Here is a 22646-nt window from a genome sequence, read left to right on the forward strand (position 1 = left end):
TTGTGCTACAACCCGGCTTACATTAGACTTAAAAATGCATCAAAGCATAATACCAAAAAAATATAGAGAAAAAAATACGTGTCTGATACACTACAGTCTTTATATAAATAAGAACTAAGCTGCATGGCTTTGTTGAGAAAGGCTCTGTTCCAGTGATGCTTGTTTACTGAATAGTTAAAAATAACTGTGAAGTTTTGAATAAGTGTTTCTTATTTCTGAAATATAGCAATGGAGCTCTAGTTTTATGTCTTCTCTCTATAACGAGAAGAAAGGAAAGGCTCATGAGTCCCAATAACAGTATTAGAATTTCTTAGGAGCTAGATCCTAAATAGGAAGAAAGTAAATAAGGATTAAAGTCTTTTTAAGCAGTCAAAACCTCTTCTCAACAGAAACCATCTGCTGTTGTTGCTCATTATTTTGTCGTCGCGTAGGAACACACGATGTGGGTGGAAGTCTACGGTGTAGATGAAGGTACATCAGGTACGTCTGTAAAGCGTGGGAGTTTAGGTTCTCATGAATGAAAGTTAAAGAGAGGCAAAAACAAAAGGTGGAGAGTTAAAAAAAAGGTGTATTGAATCCTCACCACCTACACTGCCGAGTGCTTTCTTTGGCGTCAGCTCCCAGTAGAATGTGTACTCATGTCATTTGGTTCCATTGATTTTTGCTCACTGAAACGTTACCGTGGAAACAGGAAAAGGCACCTTGTCCCTCATCCCTTTGCATTTCTTTTCATCGTGCTAAAGGAGACTAAGGCACCTCATTGAAAGCAGAGCAGAGTAGTACACCCTCGCGTTTCTCTTCATCTCTGCCCATGTCTACCTCAGTTTGCCTGTCTGGTCACCCGTTTCTTAGTTGTGACCAACTTTCATCACTACTTTCTTACATGACAATGAAAAATAGGTGCACTAATTTATTGAGGCATGTGCAAACATGAAAATAGAGCACATAAAGTAGAAAAAATTCAAGCATGAAAACAAATATTTAATGATCACCTTTATTCTTCAACAGTCTGAACTCTCTTAGCCAAGATGTCTTCTAATTTCTTTAACCCTCTCGAGGCAGGCGTTGCCGATTTGCAACAGTTAAAAACTAACAACCTGATTACCCCACATACATATTTTATGGGGGTTTTTTGTACTCAGAAGTACCACTGCAGGACTTGGTTGTGCATTAGCAACAAAAAGTTAATTTGAGCCTGAGAGGGTTAAGTTATTTAAGAATATTTCCCCCAGGCTGATCTCACACTGCTTCAGTAATGTCGAGGTCCAAGCTCTCTGGGGAGGCCAGTCCATGACTGATAGTGTTTAGAATTGTGTGTGTATGTTTTGGGTTTCTTTCCATACTCAGGTATGCTTTTTCTGCATTGCAGTGTGTTTGGGAACATTGTTATGCTGAAAAATGAAGCCATTGACAATCATATGCTTTTCAGAAGGGATTGCATGGTGGATTAAAATGTGATGATACTTTCTGCATTCATGATTCAATCAATTGGAATAAGATCTCAAAGACCACTGGCTGAAATGTAGCCCCAAACCATAACACTCACTACCTCTGTCCTGAACTCATCTATGCATATTGATAATGATTTGAACCAGAAATTTCAAATTTAGATTAATCTCTCCATGAAACCTGTTGCCACTGATTTTTAGTCCATTTCTCAACCGTTTCTCCCTGTTTTCCTCTTCACCTTGCTCAAGGGATTCACACAGGGATTCATCTTGTTGGTGCAAAAATTAATGCGAACAACTGACATGTTTTTGCAACAGGACGGTGGTATCAGAGTGCCTAAAGATGCTATTTAAAGCTTGTCCTATGTTAAGTTCCCTGTTATTTACAGCACTAATCCCTTGAGCTAGGCGCCTTTTATATACTTAAATGATTCATAGCTCAGTGTTAAATGGTTTAACAAACAAAATATTTTCACTGAAAATGTTCAGGTAGGATTTGAAAGAAATAAGTGAATGAACTGCAGCAAATAAAAGAAGAAGTTCTGGAGAACTGTTGTTTAAGACAGCTTAAAAAAGTTTTTCAAAAATACAGATGCTGGGAAACAAAATATAAAGAAAGGGAAACTGGCTCACTACGTATGTGTAGTAGTGTACAGGCAGTATATAGATTAGCAATATACAGCACATAAAGTGTTAATGCACACATCACAGATGGTAAATGGATGGGCTTGTTGTATTTATTTACTGAGAGCTTGCTGTGTTGCATCTAGGATATTTATTGATCCAACAAAGTCTCTCCAGTTAATCATTCTATAATTTCCTCCTACAACAAATAAATACAGACTTACACTGTAGCTGTGCAGTCCTGATCACGCACAACAATATGTTGTTGTGTGTGATCAGGACTGGATCGTGATTCTTGCCACTCTTTCCCTCTTTATACTGACTCCGTTTTTTAACGCTATAAGTTTTAAATACTTTTCAGAGGTGTATTAGCATCATAGACCATAATGAAGGTTAATCAGTAGCTCTTGTCATCCACACCTGCCCCACCACATGCAAGCTGCAGTGGTTAGTATGGCCAGCTAACTAGCTTACTTACTGTATATTCTTAGCCAGATTCTAGCTGTGAGGCTAATGCTAGCACTTTTGTCCTGCTATTCATTCAACACAGGCAGTGTTTGAAATCACTCACTAGTCTCTGGACCATAGACTGTTTTTATTGTTTTGCTGTCCCATCTTATAGTGAATATAAATTATATAGTGCACTTGGAATATTCCAAAATACTTCACAAAAATAGCATACGTGTAATAAATGCCAAAAAGATCACTCAAATCATATTACTGTTTTTTCTTACTGGTAATGGGCTCACTATTACATGGTCCTTCTCATAGAAGTCCTTATAGAGGGAGTAGGGAATTAGTGAGTGATTTTGGACACAACCATACTGTAGCGATGAACTTTGACCTGTAATTGGCATAGAATGGACCAGCACAGACTATGATGCGAGAACTGGTTTCTTTAAAATATGACAAGAAAAAATGTTGAACTCAAACCTTACAGTTCTAGCGTCACAGTGCTCTTGAGCAAAGTTGATTTGCTGGTTAAGCATAGGAAAAAACTGTGAAACTGTTTTTACACTGACTCTGCTCTTGAGCAAGGCACTGAAGATATTTCAACTACTAAAGTTTCACCTGTCTGTCTGTGTGTATCACATGTACCATGCGTACTGTTGCGTGCATGTATGTGTGTGTGTGTGCACGTGTGCGCATGTATCCAGGCTGTCTGTTTGTGTGGTCTGATCAGTGTGTCATTGTGTGTCCCCTCTCCCTCTCCCTGCTCCTGCCAGTCACCCCAGAGGCCATCGGCTTCCTGTCGGCGGTGGGTGTCTTCATCGTGGCATTGGCCGTCCTCTTCCTCTTCATCAACAAGAAACTGTGTTTCTCACGTGTCGGCGGTCTTCCCTGCCTGGAGGTACACGGTCGTCGCAAGAAAGGACGGGCTGGAATCCGCCAGGGCCTCGGTGAGTGACTGACAACTCAATGACAGTAACATGCCTACTCGTGTAGGAGAGCCAGGGTCCATAATTATCACATATATATTTTGTCATAAATTCACAGGACAGCTTCCAAAAATGATACATTTTACTGAGAAGCAGCAAAACTGTGGTGTTTGAATTTTAAGTTTTACTAGCCAGTGAGTCCTGCCACACTTCAAGGTTTGTCTCAACTAGAAACATCTCAGAGAGAGTACACGTCTCCTGTTTGCAGTTTGACCCCAATTAAAGTGTTCAGCAGCAGAGAGAGAACGTGGGAGAGTTTGTATTTGTCCAGTGATTTCTGTGGGCGAGAGGGAGTTGCGTGACTCAGCCGCATACTGCTACAAAGCTGTTCACGATTAAAAAATGTTAACGCTGCGAAAGCTTTATGAAAAAGTCCACCTCCGAGGAAATTCAGAAAGAAACACAGAGTGCAGGATACTCAGGGTGCAGCTTTTGTTCCCATTTTGTCACCCACTTAAACTTTTTTCCTTCCTCCCACTTGTCAAACAGTGCAAACACGCAGAGCAAAGGTTACCATAGGTTAACTTCTATTTAATGTCCCATAACCTGTCTTGCAAACATGACCATTGAGCCACGTTTACATTGAAGACAACACTTCAAAATCAAATACTGTGTACTCGGTTAGAAATATAAAGTAGATGGGATTTTTTTTTAACAACTGTGCTACTTCTACTACTTTATTTTCTAAACTATATAAATTTCATAGCTTGTAATTTGATTAATGATTAATGTTTTTGAAATTCACATTTGTATGACGCAGACTTTAGTCAAGATGGAATACATTTGTCATTACTGCTAAATAAAGCTGTGCCTTGCCTACTTTGACAAAGGCCTCTACCACACCAGAGTTCCTGCTGTGAAAACATCTATTAGACCTGATCAACTGGGAAGACGCTAACATGGTGCCAGTTACCTGTTTAAAAACCTGTTTTATTGCACCTGACCCATCCTCACCTGTGTCCAGTCCCAGTGTATTAATAGCTAACATATTCCCACTGGTCTTTGGCACATTGTTCTTGTTATTCCGCTGGGTTTCATTCCCGACTGCCGCTTTTGATCTTTTATTGCCACATGAACTGTTCACGACCTTCCTGGTCAAACCTTTATCTTCAGCAACACATCACTGAATCACCAGAGTGGTTTAAGGTTAGCCCTGCAACAGATTGGTGACCTGTCCATGCAAGGTGCTCTGTGCCTTTCGCTCTATGATGGCTGGGATAAATTCCAGCCATCAGCAACCCTCAAATTTATATGTGGAAGAAAACAAGATGATTCCGGAATTTCTTGCGTAGAGTTTTTCTTCAGTAGTAACAATTTCTTTCCTTAGCCTAATTCTTAAATTGAATATTGATGAATGTAATTATTTAATTTGTATTAATGCTGACAGGAATTCTAAAAGACCTGCTGAGAGCTTCCTGAAGAGGGTAAATCCTTCAAACCAGCTCGGATCTGGTTGAGAGCCTCTGAATCATCTTAGCATTAAGAGCAAGTGGTCAGCAGAGGTAAACCCATATTTGCTCTTGTTAAGGAAGCAGAAATGAAAGAAGGGCATGTTCACATTTGCTACAGTAGGATGGTGGAGACTGTGAGTCAAACTGTGAGCAAACATTGGCTTGTTAGTTTTTCACCTGTAACAGGTGGAGCCTCTGCTATTTCCAGCTAGTTTCCTGAACAAACAGCATATCCTGTTTATAGTCTCTTCATAAGATTCAGCTGAACGTCTGTGGAGTGTCACTGGATGAGGTAGGAGCTGTTTGAAAACTCAGGTTCAGTCAAACTGTGTGTGGAAACAGGTTTAACTTAAACTCTAGTCTCAGGCTTAGCACAAGGTTAAAAGTTTAAGGTTAATTTGACCTATATTCATTATTCTAATACTGATGGCTAATAAGCTTGAGTTATGTATGTTGTTGAGAAGTGACAAGTACAGTAACAGTGAATGTCCTGTTAATTAAAGAGAGTTTCTTTATCATATTTTACAGAGTAAAAAACTGAATCACATTGAAGGAATTAAGTAATAAACAAATGTATTTAAAACATTGTGTTTTATATTTTGTATTCCTAGTAGTTTAACCAGCATCTGGCAGTGTGATAGCTGCTGTGTTTTCTGTGTGGGACGAAAAATGTTTTTATTATAACTGAATAAATGTATAAATAAATACTTTTATACAGAAATAAATAAATTAACCAAAAAATGGAAATGAGGAGAGCATTGAATTAAAATGTCTTTTCCTTACAGAAACTATTATTGTGGCTATTTCGTGATTTTTACTTTTCTGTTATTTCTTTTTTTTTTTTTCCTTTTATGTAATTTCTTTGTTGTTCTGTCTGTATGTGAATTAGCTGGGTAGTCCTGATCGCAGTTAAAAGCAGAATTCGTTTTTTCTGGGTGAATCAGACATAAGCAAATAATTCTTATCAACTACACATGCTAATTCTTCACCTAGCCTTTTGTAAACAACAATCAATGGCTTTGAGGTCAGGCTAGTGTTTCCTACTTTATGAACACTCAGACACAAATAAGCAAATGTATAAATTTAACATACAAAATATAAGATTATTTATAAAGTTGGGGAAACCTGCAGTCAGCTGAGACCGAAGAAGTTACCTGGATGAATGACGAAACGTCTCTCCTGAAAACGCTGCATCCAGATGAACAGAATCAACGTTTGGAGATAAATAAATACAGCGACATGTGCATAGCTGAATGTAAAAAAATAAAAATAAACATGTTGAATTATGTAAAATTAATACATCAGATCTTTATAAACAGAAATAGAATAGTAAACGTAGTAAGACATAAATAAGAAATAGAAACACAAAAATTGCTTTGAAAAAAGAAAGAAAGAAAATAATGACGTGACCTATAAATATATAACTAAAAAAGAAAATATTAAATACAGATCTAATGAATAGAACAACAAGTAAGGCTATAAATACTACAATAATGATACTTACAGTCCTGCCCTGTTTTAATACATTTGGATAGCTGTTGAACTCAAACAGGCAAGCTTAAAACCAGCACAACACTTGAGCTAGCATGTTCTATTATCCTTCATTTACCATTATCAGCTGTGATCTTTCCAGGCATCATCATTAATCATGAGGAAGATTTCAGCACCATATTGGTATCCCTGTACGCACGCTGCTTACAAGAACACCCAAGTCTCTGTTACCATAGCAGGCTCACTCATGGTGACCTGTTCACAGCATAATTTAACACTGTTCTTTGCTATTTTAAAGAAATCAAACAAAAACTAGAATTAAGGACTGAAAACAACAGGACTGTAAACACATCAACACTGGAAACTTGACAGTTTTAGTCCAGAACTTCCCTTAAATGGAGGTCCCTGCAGATTAAAATCTTTGTATTATTTCCTTTTGAGTAGTATTTCACATAATACCACATAATTTCATGCTGTTCAATATGCAGCACCAAGTACAGCAAAACAAGTAGTAGGTGTGGCTTAGGCTGTGGAGCATTGGGCTTTAGCCTTAAGTTTGGACCAGACCTCTCTGAAAGGTTGCTTTTTTGTTACCAAAATATTTCTTCTTTTAAATTTTGCTCAGTATTTATATGTTTATATGTCTTTGAATATTCAAGCTTCCCACAAGAACAACAACCTTTAAAAGAGATAACATTTGTCTTTGTTAAGAGGATTGTGTATAATGAATAAAAATGGAAAGAAAAAAGTTTTTCAGTTTAAAACAGAAATTTGAAGAAAATATTTTATTCTGCATAAATGTCAAAATCATAGTGGCTATCCACACACACGAGCATCTCCCTTCAGATGCAGTTAAAAACCTATTGAAACTATTCTGTTAGTCAGAATTATCCCAGGTTTTATGTTTCTAGCAGGCAAGCTCCTGAGTTGATCTGAAATAACCATGTGTTTCAGCCACTGAGTCGCATTGCTTCGCTGTAAAAGCCTGAAAGAAGAGAGAAGTTAACAGACCAATCAGCCTTGCTCGCCCACACAGCGTGTACAGCCTTGTTTTTGTTCTGTATGTAACCATGGCAATTGCTCAGGCAGGTACGGTGACCTGCAATTTAGAGAAGAGGGGGCTGATTGCTCCACTGCTGCGTCACTCATTCAGCTGTTGCTATCTAGTTATGGTGAAATTATAAAGGTAGTGGAGTGACCCTCAACCCCACTAATGCTAATACGCGTCGTTATTTTGAACAGACTGAGGCTGAGCACAGCTTTAAATGTGATCTCGCTTATTTACCTCTCGTAGAGGAATTATTTTCCTCCTCCACAACACTGAATGGTTTTAACATGTTGGTTGGTAGGTGGTAGTTAATTGTTCTTTCACAAAAAACCTTTTGTGTTTTTGACAAACACACAGACAACAACAGCCAAGTCAAGTGCAATTAAATTCTAGTTACAGGCATATGACAGAGTAACAGAGTAATTAGACTTTAAAGTCTTAACTGGCGTGTACACCAAACTAGAGGCTCTTGACCTTCTTAGTTCTGTTGGTGTCCTTTGGGTCTGTAGGATAGTCTGTCCAAGAAGTTTCTCCTTTAGTTTTGTCAGTGTCTTTTCAAATGTTTTCCGTTCATCTGGATTTCCTCTCCTCCTCTCCTGAACTCTCCCAGCTTTTCCCATTTGTGAGTCCCTCTGTTTCCCTGTCTTTACCTCCCTCCAGTGAACAGCTACGGTGACGACGACGACGATGCCTCCAGCTCGTCAGACAGCGAAGATGAGATCCTGAGGCAGTTTGAGATGTCCGTGTCTCGTTCACAGAATTTTCGCACCGCAGCAGCAAACATCGGTGAGCAGCAGCCCCAGCAGACTCACCTGTCACTGGGTCGACGACACAAATTTACCCGACTATCAGACCAGGAGGAGGGCAGCACTGAGCCATCAGACTGTGAAGGTACTCATCCAGATACTGATTTGGGAATAATGATAGATAAAGACTTAGCCAGCAGTAGTCATCTACTAATCTGTCCTGATGAATCCAAAAAGCCTCAAATACTGTTTTTCCTGGAGATTAGAGGCTGTAAAGAGCTCAGGGAGAGAGCGTGGAAAGATGGAGGCATATGACACTTTGTGCTTGTTGGTTTGTTTGTTTATTTTAAGAAAAGCCCGAGGATAAGGAAGAATTAGAACGTTGCAAACAAACCAGCTCTCTTTTTTTTTTTACACTATTTTGTTTACTCTATTTGTGGTTTTTGTAGATTTGTTTGCCAGTGGATCAAATGATCAAAATCACTCATTATCATTATCTCATTCACACCCCGCTCAGCTGCTACATAACTTACTGCACGAACAGCACCCTTATTTGCTTTTTTACAGCAATCACAGACAAATATTTAGAAAAATCCTGAACTTACTCTTCATTATAACATGAGCAGCAGGTGGTTGGTGGGGGTGGTGACATGGTTTGGTCAGGGTCACTCTGTTTCAGCTTCTGTTATATATTTCCACCTTTATAAACAACATACACACACACACACACAGAATGATGACTTACCTCAGCTTGTTGCTATGGTGAACTCTCTATGCAGCCATTGATATAACAGTCAGGCCGACCTTAATGACAGAGAATTGGAGATAATTGCTATTGATTGGTCTGAGGTACGGCTTGTTCTCCGTGTGTTCCTGCGTTAGGAAAAGGCCAAGGGTTGTCAAATTGCACAATATCCCTCCTGTTAACACACTGCTGTGCTAAACAAGGTTAGAAAACTGCATTTAGAGCTTTAAGACTAAATTAGATGGTATACTAGAGGAGATATTCATGTCCACCTAGGTCTAATTTCAGTAATTTGTGTTGATGTAGGTGGCAGCTATGTTTACATGTTCACCTCGTTCTGTTAGGAAGAGTTTCACTGCTGGATTACTGCACAGAGAGCACATATATTAGGTGAGGATACATACTGTTACACATACATTTTACATTCATGATGCAAGTATAAGTTTCTTAATCAAGCTGAAACATTTGAAGCACCGACTCACAGTTTTCCAGTAATTGTACGTGCACACCTGATGTGCAAAAATTTCCATTGCATTTTGCCGTAACATTTCTGAGCAGGGTTTTAAGGTTCTTTTGAGAAAAGTCAGTCTTTCTTGGTCAGCGCTCTCTCGATCCATGATGATGTAAAACTTATTTCAAAGGGAACATTGATGCTACTAGTTTACAAGTAGTTTCGCCTCATCTGAGGGTCCCAATTTGCATTTTCTTCTAGACTCTGGCAAAGTGGTCACACATCTAAATAACTTGTACTTATGTATAGTTGATGATCTTGGAATCGGCAGTTGTTTTAAATAGGCTGTAAAAGACCATATTTCCCATTGTTCTGAATATTGGTCATACAATGAATGCTGTCAAACAAACCACCAGTTGTAGTCAATCATTTAAAGGACATCGTAGAACCTTCAGCACTACTAAACCACTAAAGGATTTAGGAGAATGTATGTATATATTTGAGTCTGTATGTGTAATTTTGGCCATGTGTGGGTTCGAGAAAATCCCAAATAAATTCTAACTTGTGCATGCAGTTCTTGCTTTTTGAAATAATTAAAGCTGTGTCGTGCAATCATTTTAACCTGGAAAAAGAACAGTTCAACAAAATAATTAAAAGCTATAAATGACCATGACATACATACATTCTACACATTCAAATAATCTAAAAATTATTAGTAACTGCTTGTACATCTTCAATGCTGTGAGTGCACAATAATAACTGCTGTTACTTTTTTGTTACTTTTTTTTGTTACTTGTCCCATTAGGAATTTTGCACTTTTAAAAGTGAGTGAGATAAAAGTAGGACGATGGAAAGTTCCATCTCCAGTGTAAATATAAAGTATCCTTTCACCACCAGTTTAAAAACAAGTGCTCTTGTTCCTGCAGAAACGGCAGCTCAAAGCCAACAGGGTTTCCAGGATCCGCTCTCTGCGGTGGTAGAAGCAAAAGAAAGGGCATCCATGCTCTCTTTGGACAGACCTGCAGGAGACCACCCACTGGCCTCCAGTGACTGTCCCACCGTGAGTATGGACCAGCAATCTACGGAAGCAGTGGATCATGACAAGAATGAGGTCACAGAAAGCCCCTCCGCCTGGACCCCAGAGGTACTACAATCAGACATTAACCATTTCTAGTCATTGGTGTGTTTGATAACACTGGACCTTGTAAAACTGGAGACAAGCATTAACTTTACACTGTCTTACATCTATTTAAATGAGAAAAGAAGCATTTATTGGATAAACACATCAGAGAATTTTCTTAATTTCAATCAATCAATACTGCAATACAGTACTGTGCAAAAGTCTTGAGCCGCACCTCATGTCTAGGAAAATGGGAAACAAATGCAGTTTTTTATTAACATCAATGACCAGAAAGTTAAAAGTAAATAAATGAATAAATAAATAAATAAAGTGGTGCATGGATTACTTAACGGGGTCATTGAGCCCCTGCTGTTCCCATCATGCTTGGCAGAGGTATCATCGTCACTCAGTTGTGAGAGGATTACCACTCTGCTGTGGTAAGCCGCTCAGGTTCACGTTGGAAGAAACAAACCAACCACAGCTCTCTGAGATTTCACATAAATTGCTGATACATTCTTTGCTTATTTATTTGTGAATAATGGTGTCGTACAATCCAAAGCAAGACTGTAGATCCATTGATTCAATATCATCCTCCAAGGAGGTGAATGACCACCTCCTAGATCTGTAATCGGACACCTTTTACCTGCAAGACAAAATCACAGGCGGCCATACTGCCGTGTTCCCAATACCTTCGAATTTGGGAGTGATGTCACTCCTGAGTTAGCACGTTCCTGAAAAACGAGGAAAAACAGGATTTGTTTTGGTTCTTATCAAGATAGAGCTATTCAAGTATTGCTAGCATCCCGAGTTATGACTAATTCAGGAATTTACCAGTTATTGTCAGGCTCTTTTTCACTCCTACCTCTGTGGTGGGAAGCCTGCTCTTCACTCCTATGACCTCTCCAAGCTCCAGAGCTTCTGATCGCAGTCACTAGGAGCAACAACAGCAGAGCATGTTAGCTCAGGGTGCTAACGCAGCTAACAAAGAGAAGTTCGCTGTGTGTCTGGGCCAGCTGAAGTGGAACACAACGCTTGCTTGCTCGGATCTAGCACATGGAGTATCACTCTGATCAATGACTGATCCACGATCTAGTAAACCTCCCTGGTACATCATAGTTTTTCATAACACATGGTTAAGAGTTTGGGCTTTCATTTATTTTATGATGATCTTCTTGATGGTTTTGTTCCTGCATTTACTACATACACCAAGGTCTTGCATGCTAACTACCAACTTTTATTATTGAGCTGACACCATTATTGCACATAATCACACCTTTGCACATGGTGAGGAAATGTAAGGATCCTGCTACATGTGCTCATTCTTCTCTTTGGTCACTTGTTCAGCTACGTTGCAGAAGAAAGACACACGCTTCTCTCTCTGTCTGCCACACATACACATGCTTCTTCTTTTAGTCTCAGTCCTCAGTGAGATCTTTGTACTAATTACTTTAGTAAATCACCTGTCTTTAATGCATATGCTGCCGTAATCAGTGTTGTATAGGAGTGAATGTTGCCAACCTCTGCTTATGCAGAACAGTCAAATCCTTCAACCTCAGTGACTATTGAGATATAACATTGATTGTAATTATTATTTTAGTTATTAACCACTTTCTAATCAATACTGTATTTTATAAGACTGATTATACTAATAGCTCATCTTGATTTCTCATTGATTTTGAGGATTTTAGTTATTTAATTTATGTCCCCAAGTTAATGGTTAATCATTTGAGAGGCTAATTGTTTTATCAGTCACTAACATTAATGTTGGTGCTGTCACAGTTATAATCGTGTTAGGTAATATCTGCTACATTGTCTGCATATGTATGTGTGTGCGTGTGTAAAAAAAGCATGCATACATATGCAAATATTCCTGCTCTGTGTGGTATTTGTGTATTTTGTATATATGTGTATATCGTTTGTGTGTTTGTAGAATTCACAACCTCTTAGTGACCGAATCACACTTTGAAATTGGGCGCAATCTGTGCTGTAAACACCTCCCACACACACACACACACACACACACACACACACACACACACACTGGGTGATACTGAAATCTAGAAACGCTTCATAAATAACAAATGAGGTTGGATCAGAGGGGCTGCAGAGCTACAGAAACCCAGGAGAGCCTTTTTTTGTTAGCAGTTTATTTATAGAGTTATATAACAGCCCCGCTCGTGGTTAAAGACACACCAAAAATTACAGCTGCTAATAATACCACCCTTTCTGCTATGTTTACTGCCGTTATACCTGTTTCATACTACCTTCATGTTTCAGGTTTGTCTGGAACCCACAGACACAACCATAAAACTTTTTAAATCTGTAAAACCACATCATGCATCAGTAATAGATTAATCTATTATCACGTAACCAAGATAACCATCATCACCCATCAGTCAACTCTGATTAGAAGTATTTATGGAATATGGTTGTTACACGGCAGCGTGTGAAGCCCACATAAGCAAAAAAGCATCTATAAAACACTTGATGGCAAAATACAAGAATGTATAAAGGAACATTTTTTAATGTAGCCCAGTGCTATTTTTTTTAAACGTTCACTTGTAGAAGAAACTATCAGTGACAATTACACACCTTTACTTCAGTGTGTGGACACCAACAGCTACACTTTGTTTAAACCTGAAACCATGGCTTGTGCAAGTCCAGTGATGAGCAACCTGTATATTTAATGGGAACCTTTCCTATTAAACTATTAAGCATTAAATTGGCATTTGTAAAACTGAAACTGCTCTCCTTTTAAGCTGACTTTCTCCTGATTGGCTGCCCCTCTCAAATAAATTTGAAATATAGACTATATGGATGGGGGGCTGCTGTTCTTAAGAGCAGGGTGCTATGACCAAATTACTTACTGTATATTGGCTCTCAGTGCCATCATAAAAAAAACAAGGACATGTAGAGATATAAGCATTTAGAGCAGTCTGAATCTTGTGGGTTTTTTTTATTTTGGCCGTCTTTTAGGTCGATAGCAATCAATAAGATTTAAATATGTGGTATTCTGAAGTTCACAGACATTGCTTGTGATAGTTTTTTTAAACTGTTACTTAGGATTATTAAAGATGTCTCTGATTTTATTTTTATCTCAACTAAATAAAAAATAAAAAATATGTTAAAAACAACAGCTAGTGAACAATTAGTAGGAACAGGTGGTGTAAAACTTAATTCTCATATTTTAGTAAACAAAATAACAGAAATTATTTTTTCGTGGAGATCGCTTTGTAAGGTAATAATTCTTCATTTAACTTGGGCCACTAATGATAAAGGTCTGTGATGTTTAAATTGAAAGTTATGCTTTTACTGTTTGCACATTTATACTGATGCCACCCCACTGCTACATTGGTCACATGAGCTACTACTTCCTGTTACTAGCAGCAGTAAACGTTAATGCTTTTTTTCAGGTGGAGGTCCATTCTTATGTTTTTATCTTTTATGTGTGCATCTCCTGACCTGCACATCCAGTAGACCTCGGCAGCCCTCTGATTATCTTATCTCCCCAGTGGTTGCCATGTCAACAGCAACACTCGGCCCGCTCGGTCAACACTTGACACAATCGATGTTGTGTTTGCTGACTGCACGGGAGCATTTAACTGCAGGGGTTGGGGAGATGCAGGAGGGGGCTTATGTATGCTTCAGGATCGCATTTCTGCTCACTTTGTCTCTCTGGACATTTAAAAGAAAGTGATTATTATGACTGACAGGTGAATAAAAAGCCAGAAAATCCCTTGAAATAAGAAGGTGACAATCAAATTTTTTTGTGCTAACATACTTTTGCTTATTTAAGTCATAAACTGGTTACCACTAGAATCCACTGACTGCAGCTGTCCTCCTTAGCAAAAGGTTAAACTACAGGTTGGTGTAGTGTGTTTGTGATGATTTCTCTCCTTACTTTGCCAGGAAGAGCCACCTCCTCTTGGCGAAGTCTCGTCTCAGCCAGGCTGTTCTTCCCCTCGAACTCCTATCTCCAAGTGTGGAGATCTGGTCCTCTCCCTGGAGTACCGTCCTGCCGCAGAAAAACTGCTGGTCACTGTGATTGCGGCCCGAGATATCCCCGACAAGGCTCGAAGTGGGATGAGCGCCTGGCAGGTGCATGTGGTCCTGCTGCCCTCCAAGAAACAGCGACACAAGACCTCCGTGCAGAAAGGCTCACTCCCGCACTTCAACGAGACGTTTCGCTTCTCGCGCCTGGAGCCATCCGACCTGCAGAAGTCAGCTATCAGGTTCAGGCTGTATGCGCTGGGTAGCAGGATATCACGTGAGCGAATGATGGGGGAGAAAGTGCTGCGTTTACGAGGACTTAACCCAGACGGGGGGACGATGGAAACGACACTAGTCCTGGAGCCTAGAAGTAACCTGAAGGTAAGTAGGAAAAATGCCGTCAAGTTTTGGGTGTAACTGAATTTAAAAAGGATTTTGGGAGGTTTCTGTTCAGCGTATCTGTAGCCACCACACTTGTTTTTATTCCTCAGAGTGTCGACTCCCAGCTCAGCCTGTCTGCCGTCTCTCAGAGCGACAGCGCCTCATCAACCCAGTCTCTGACCCACGGTGGCGTCCCTGAACTGCTGGTGGGTCTCTCCTACAATGCCACAACGGGACGCATGTCTGTGGAGCTCATCAAGGGCAGCCACTTCAGAAACCTTGCCATGAACAGGCCACCAGGTCTGCAGGGAGCCTCTCTCACACATACACACAAACAATCAAATTATATACATTTGGTACACGTGTTCACTGTATACATGCAAAAACATCCAGCCAAACTGAAATGGCATTCATAACAATCTCTTCTCTTCTTCATCACTTCTCCTCTTCCCTCCTCCCCATTGGTCCAGACACCTATGGACGACTGACTCTGCTGAATTCAGTTGGTCAAGAGATCTGTCGGACTAAGACGACAGTACGCCGTGGTCAGCCCAACCCCGTGTACAAGGAGACATTTATCTTCCAGGTTGCTCTGTTCCAGCTGTCAGATGTCACTCTCCTGATCTCTATCTACAACCGCCGCAGCATGAAGCGCAAGGAGATGGTGGGTTGGATCGCTCTGGGCCAGAACAGCAGCGGCGATGAAGAGCAGCTTCACTGGCAGGACATGAGGGAGGGTCGAGGACAGCAGGTCTGCCGCTGGCACGTCCTGCTAGAGGCATAAAATAACTGTCGGGCAGGACTTTACTTTCTTCTGTGGTTTTTCTTATATTTTTTTATTCTGTAGTTAGACAGATTTAGAGCTTTTGGAAAAGAAAAGGAAAGCCTTGATTTAGAGAGTGGATTATTATGGTTAAGATTTCAGGCCTCAGTGATTCACAGAATCTCCCCAATTTTTACATCCAGCACAGATGGTTAGTTTGTGTCAGCATGCAGGACAAAGTCATCGGTCCTCAGGCTGTAATCGGTTTAAAATACAAGCTTTCAATTCATGTTTCAGGAAAGAAAAAATATTTAAAGACTTTAGGCTATAAAAAGACATTGAAGGCATTAAATTTACTCCTGAATTGGCAGAATGAAGTCAAATATTTTTGTCTTGTTATCTCTCACACTTCACTGCAGGACATTTGTCCTCTGTAAACTAAACTGCAGGGAAGAAATTGGGAGATTCGACATTCTGGAAATATTAGTGGCACATCCTGTCAGAAGTGTCACAGATTTGCATTTTTGTTATGGGTCGAGAATGATCAAAGTTATATGAGGAAGTTCATTTAGGTCACAAAAACTAGCAAAATTATTCAGTAAGTGTTCAGTGAGCTCTGCAGTACATCAGACATCTTTTCATTAAGATCTTATGATGTAACATCATTTATATCAGAGCACAAGCACATGGCTGCCCATCAGTTTAACCAATTGTATACTCACTGGTTAAATCCCACTGCTAGCCTGAATGGAGTGATTTAAAAGCATAGAGACTTGTGAGAAATACATTCAAGTGATATGTTACTGCAATTTACATCTTTCCACTGAGCTTAGAGAGCTTGGTTAGCTGGTAAAATGCAAATATCTGTAACTGTAAACACAAAAAAATGAAACTATTTCTAAATAGATACATTTATATATAAATATATGATAGCTTCTCTCACAAAAATTAAAATGTTATTATTTTCAAATTGGATGACGTCAGTTACCTGTGTCTATACTTCATTGGCATCTGTTAATTAGGGGGTCTTTGTTTTGTTTTGTTTCTTTAAACAGCCTCCAAAGTTTTCTACACCGTCTCAGTGGATTAAAATCAGACTTTTTAATAAGGCTGGGCGATCGGACGAATATATCGACTATTGACGATATAGTTGTTGTGATTTGGCACATCTCAAATAAATAAATAAATAAATAATCCAAAAAGTAGCTGTAGTAATACTGAAACAAACAAGAAGAGACGGTAAAATATTCCCTCCAAACAAAACGTATAAATTCTAAATGTGCAAATCAGTCCGTGCATGATTACTTTGTTCCGCGCCTGCGTGAGTATATGGTCTATCGTTGGATCGTCAGATTGTCGGTTGGAAAATTTTTACATATCGCCCAACCTGACATTTTAACTAAAAAATAAATTCTATTTATTTTAACTTTATCAGAAAGTTGACCAAAAAATGTCCTGAAACTGACAAAAAGCAGATTTGTTGGGAAAAGCTGGTGGTAATTTGTGGATTCAAGGGTGCTGCTGGAGAGCTAATCCCACAGAAACCAAACTGATGTGGTTTTCTTAGAGTTTAAGTGACAAACGACAAAAAAGTAGCTAATCTGACTCATTTGGATTCCTGTTTAGCAGGTCAAAAATCAACTTTTGTGCTTAGTCAGGGTATTGTTTACTCCAATAACTCCACATGATCGACAATACTAAATCCAATACAGTAACCCTTACTACCTGTAGGCAAATTGTTATGTAATCTGTAACAAAAAGATACAAATTTAATTAAGTCATCACACAGAAATTTAATGATTCAAATAAAAAAGGGTTTCATTCAAATTGGTGGTTCTTAAAATTAGATATTAAAACCTCTAAAGAATGTCAATTTACATATTAAATCATCTTTTCTGTAACAACAATTAAGCCAAAATGCAGAAGTACTTTGTGAAAAAATACACCCTTGCTGCTTTTGTAGGAATTAAGAGGGAAAGTAGCAGTTAGGTGCTGCTGGTCAAACGCACAATAGTAAGTGTGAACATCAATATTAAAACAGAAGAACATGCCAGTATGGTTTATCTTTGCCAAGCTGCATTAAACCAGAAGGCTCCTGGAACAATGTATTTGAGACTGATGAGACCAAAGTAGAGATGTTTGTTTATGATGAGGACGATCACGTTTTGGTGACAACCGAACAGCCGCTCAGCACAAACAAGCACGGTGGTGGCGAGGTGGTGATTTGGTAGATACCAAAGTATTCTAGAGTACTATCGTCTTTGTATTTACATTCTCTGGATTGCAGCTGTTGTAATCATTCTAAATGATAAGATTAAAGGGCTAATTTAATCTATAAAGTTTACTCACGGTGAATGCGTTGTGAAAAAGCTTTGTGTAGTTTAAATAAACAAGATATAAACTTACTAAATATTCAAAGGTGATTACATTCAAACAGTGACCTAAGCAGTGCAGTAAAGGAACAGATCACAAGACAAGTTTTTGGGCAAGTGGTACTATAACCGCAATAACATTTGGTGATCTGTTTATGTCTTTTTTTTTTTTTTTTGTTTTTGTGCTTACCCTAAAATTGTAAGGCAGCTCTCACTGACATTTTAGTTGCGTTTTTCAGTGCAGAAATATGACTGAAGGATCACGTACCCGTGACATACTTGAAAAAGGAACCAATATTTTCTGATTCAGTTGGAGAAGAAGGATGTCTCATTCACATTCAGCGCTCATTCATATTCTCCTGACGCTCGTGCTACAACAGGCAGGAAGACCAGCAGCTGGAGGCTCTTAAACCCATTGGGATGAGCCTCATCAATCCTGAATGATGTTATTTGGCTTCAGCTCAGTCTCCTTCACAGGGCAAAGCTCATTTCAACATCCATCAATGCTGAGCTCAAAAGAGGCTTTAAATATCTCACTGCAGCTGTTAAGAACCGCCAATGAATTACCCTGGAAGTGTGTGTGTGTCTGTTTTTTCCCCCCAGTCACACTCTGTGTTAATTGGTAGTTATGGCAGTGAAACCGTACAGTGTGATGGTGATGAGGGTAATGCTGCTGCTAATGCTCTTCCTTTTCCCATCTGAGCATCTTTGAGTCATAAGGCAGGAGCGCAGCCTGAATCGGGGGATTATTTTTGTTTGTGTGGAGAAATACTGTAGCTGAACCCTCAGGGGTTCGCACACTGAGAGCAGAGATGTGTTTACTTGAGCGTTTGTTTTCTTTGGTCAGGTGACAACACAGTCTCTTTAGCAATTAATAAAACTGTGATCGGAAATGACTCGAGGTTGGTGGCCATGAGGTGACGCCATGCATTAGAAATCAGGGCCGATTCGTTGTGTTTAATGTGTTAGCATACCCCCTCCATAAAAAGGACTTTCACCTTTTTAACATACTTGCCTAGTTTTTCCATTATCCATGACCTTTTTGTAAATCTTTGAACAAGTGCTTATCAAGAAAGTAAGCCACAATATCTGAACAGCTTCTGATTACTCCGTGATTTGTTATGTTTCGTTCAGGGACGTTTCCAGCAGAAGAAAGACAACTTTTTATCTTTTTTTCCTTTTATATGAACATGAGTCACTTGTTGAGGGACATAGGTGAATGGACTCATTTTGTATCAATTTAGCACAGGAACCAAGCTGTAAATGCTGTAAATGCTAAGATTGTAGATGCGTAATGACAACTACTTCAGGTGTACATTATACGAAGCATGGATGATGATTAGGAGTGCTGCAGTTACCTTACATAGGCATCCAGATAATTTTTTTATTTTCTACACTGTGACGTAGTTCAGTTTAAACCCTCTAAAGCCAACCAAATCCCATCTATGTACAGACAGCTGCGATTCGCCCATAAATATTTTTAATTGAACTATTTTTTTTCTCAAATTAATAGTCATTTTGAAAAGTATAACAATGTTTTTGAGAAGAATGTACAAGTTTTTATATATGTGGAAATCACGGACTTTATTTGGGTGTAAGAAGCAAGTAATTGTGATTCATAGAAAATGAAAAACCTACCAAAGGGTCTTAAAACTGCTGTAATGACTGCATACGTGATAACATGCCTCTGTAATTTAGCTCTTTGAGAGTAAGGCTAACATGACATTGATCGGACATATGTATCTTTCCTAGCTAAAGAAGACATGGAAATTATAGGGCATTATTTCAACAAAGAACCAACACTGTCCAAATATAGTGAGAATTAGCATAGTGAGGTAAGGTTTCACTTTGAAAAGGAAAAAAATCTAAAAACACAACTGTTAAATCATCTAAACTTACATTTTGTTGTCCAAAAGGCACTGAACTGACAATTAATTGACAATTAACTAATTTAGGGGTTTAGCAAAAAGATAAGTTTTTCCTTTTAAGTCAGCTATCTAGAATTCCTAAAAAATGTGTCTTCTACCAGATTGGGATTATTAATTACTTCCAAAGTATCCAAATCCTCTTTGTTGCATTAACGTTAGTGATGACACAGCGCATCCTTAAATGTATTTATTCTTCCTAATCTACTATGATCTTTGGCAGATGAGTCCGAACAATCCACATTTGATAATCAGTTTTATTTTAAAGTATGTAGAGAGAAATTTGACAATCCCCCATGAAGAAGCATTTCTCTGCAGTGGGTAAAATAATATCAGCACTCCTCTTCAGCCGGCTTCGTACTTGTGAGTGTGAATAGTGACATGAATTATATTTACTGCACAGATTATATATATTTTATGCATGTTGAGTTGTTGTATAGAATCTATCATATCTATTATATTTTTAAAAAAAATAGTAAATGTTTAATGTTTTTAAATACATCCCAGGATTGTATTTATATATCTGCATGCCCAGTTCAAGATCCCAGGTTGTATTACAGATGTGAAACAGATTGTGTGATCAGATTGTGCTGCAGATGGAATACTGATAAAGTGCCTGTAATATTTTGAGATGAAACATATCCACCATGACAAAGAGTTGATACACAACTGCATGAAGCCTCCTTGTTGTTCTCTGTGAATGCTGCTCTAGGACTGCATTTGCCTGGAAGGTTTATTTGTCAAGGCCCTGACCAGGGCTGAAGTCAGACAACTGCAAAGCCAGTGAGTAGAGGGATGAAACAGTTTCAGAAACCAAGACCAAAACGTTTTATTTCATGCTTTAAGCAAATTCAATTTTAGAACATTTAACAGAATATCAGTTTTAAATTAAATCTACTTTTGGCTTCTTCAGATTTATTGCCCACATTGGCCTTGTACAAACGAGAACACACGTACTTTTTAAATAGGTAAGCTAGCTTAATTTAAAAAATGTTTGAATTGGGAGACAGCATAGTTTATGCTAATTATGATAGCATAGTTTTACCTTTTATGGTAAATCACTGTTTTTGTGCATATTAAACACATATGGTGTAAGTGTGTCAAACTATAGCAGTGTTGTTGGGTTTATCTTTTTCTGTGGACAAAGTCTGGTTAGCTATATATTGCTACTATCAGTGTTTACGCTACGCTAGGCTGATCACCTTCTGGGTCTAGCTCTGCTCTTAAGACACAAACATGAAAGTAACTAATCTTTTCATGCAACTGTAATGTGCAAGTGTAATTTCTTAAAATATCCAGGTATTGTTTTTCATGTTTTATAATTAGAGTAAAACTTTGCTTAAAATTAATAATTTTAAGATTCCTGTGATTAGTGGTTATATTTAGGTACTGGCAGGTTTTGTCATGGTCTGTTTTGAGGCACTCACACTGATTAAAGACAATGTTTTTCCATGCAATTAGACCTGACCTCAGTGGTGTGTAGGCTATAAGGCAATTTGATGCTTTATTCACACCATTCACTCCAAAATCTCGAGCTGACTCCATAGTTTTGGGCTAACTGGGAGGGAAAAACTGAATAGCATTACATTTCCACGAGACAAAGATAAAGCAATGTGTCTTAACTTCTATCTTGTCTCTGGCCTCCCTGAGAAGTATAGCTGTATAAGGTCAAGTTCATAAGGCATTTTAGGCCTGTAAAGAGACAGTGGACATTGATCCTGATCCTGCACTGACTATTCTGCAGCCCTGGTCTGGGCTGTGCATGCTGAGCTCCCGCAGCACCCAGAAAGCACTTTTTGTACCAAGTTGTCATTGCCAATAAAAACCAGAAGATCCCTGCTGTGGCAACGTCTGCCTGCCATCTGTTTTCTTGGGTCCTCTCCTCACTTGTGAGCATGGCTTGAATGTCTTAATTCTGAAAATTAGGCTTTTGTAGTTAAAAACAAAAACATACGTCACTGTGATTGAATTTTAAATCTTTGTGCTTAAGGACAAGAGCAAATCAAGAGTGGATTAGAGACTGAAGAAAGCATCTTATGTTTTGTATTTGTTTGTGCAGAATATAGCTTAACCTCCTAGGACCTGGCGTCCACATATGTGGACATCACATTTTGGGTTATTTAGACCAAAATACTCAATTTTGCTCTACAAGGACCTTAACCCACAAATATGGATTTGTAGCTTGTTATCTATTTCAAGTCCATATTCACAGTCTTTGTTTTATTTTGTAAGTCTAGCTTAAAAGGGTTTGATAGTACACATTTATGACTTTGAAGTGACCTGAAACTTAATGTTCTGTGTGCCTGTTATTACTAAAAGTGGATTGGTTTAAAGACACTGACTCATCAATGGATGTCAGGTAGTTTTGAAGTTTGTATTTTGGCAAATACAGCCTAGATTTTGGTCTCGACACCACACTGTTTACATGCAGGCAAACAAAACAGGATTGGCTTAATTCAAAAGTGGACATTTGTTGCACACAAATATTTGCTTTGGCAGCAACTTAAACAACTGAGTTAAATTAACACAAGTCACTCAAACATGAGGCAGTTGTATTAAATACAATATGCTTACATAAATTCAAGAGAGCTCGTTTTTTCAGTGAAACTATGAATGAACTAGAAACCCAGAAAGACTCCAGTAACAAAAACC

The 22646-nt window shown here is 38.7% G+C and overlaps 1 protein-coding gene across 2 annotated transcripts in view; it reads left to right on the top strand.

The window, feature by feature from the left end:
* Positions 1 to 21846, top strand: part of syt16 (synaptotagmin XVI) — a 37438-nt gene extending 15592 nt beyond the window's left edge. The window contains exons 2-7 of one of the 2 annotated variants that reach the window (XM_085441414.1): positions 3230 to 3472; positions 8162 to 8392; positions 10370 to 10587; positions 14473 to 14934; positions 15045 to 15234; positions 15405 to 21846. In XM_085441414.1, the coding sequence (XP_085297540.1) occupies positions 3230 to 3472; positions 8162 to 8392; positions 10370 to 10587; positions 14473 to 14934; positions 15045 to 15234; positions 15405 to 15718 (1658 nt within the window). In that variant the 3' untranslated portion in view covers positions 15719 to 21846. The remainder of the gene's footprint in view (positions 1 to 3229; positions 3473 to 8161; positions 8393 to 10369; positions 10588 to 14472; positions 14935 to 15044; positions 15235 to 15404) is intronic. The other variant, XM_085441415.1, reaches the window with a different exon arrangement.
* Positions 21847 to 22646: the final 800 nt, after the last annotated feature.

This window comes from Copadichromis virginalis, linkage group LG19 (assembly GCF_057382275.1).
Source record: "Copadichromis virginalis isolate Kocher_CV1m ecotype Utaka linkage group LG19, C_Virginalis_male_GT1.1, whole genome shotgun sequence".
NCBI classification, from domain to species: domain Eukaryota; kingdom Metazoa; phylum Chordata; class Actinopteri; order Cichliformes; family Cichlidae; genus Copadichromis; species Copadichromis virginalis.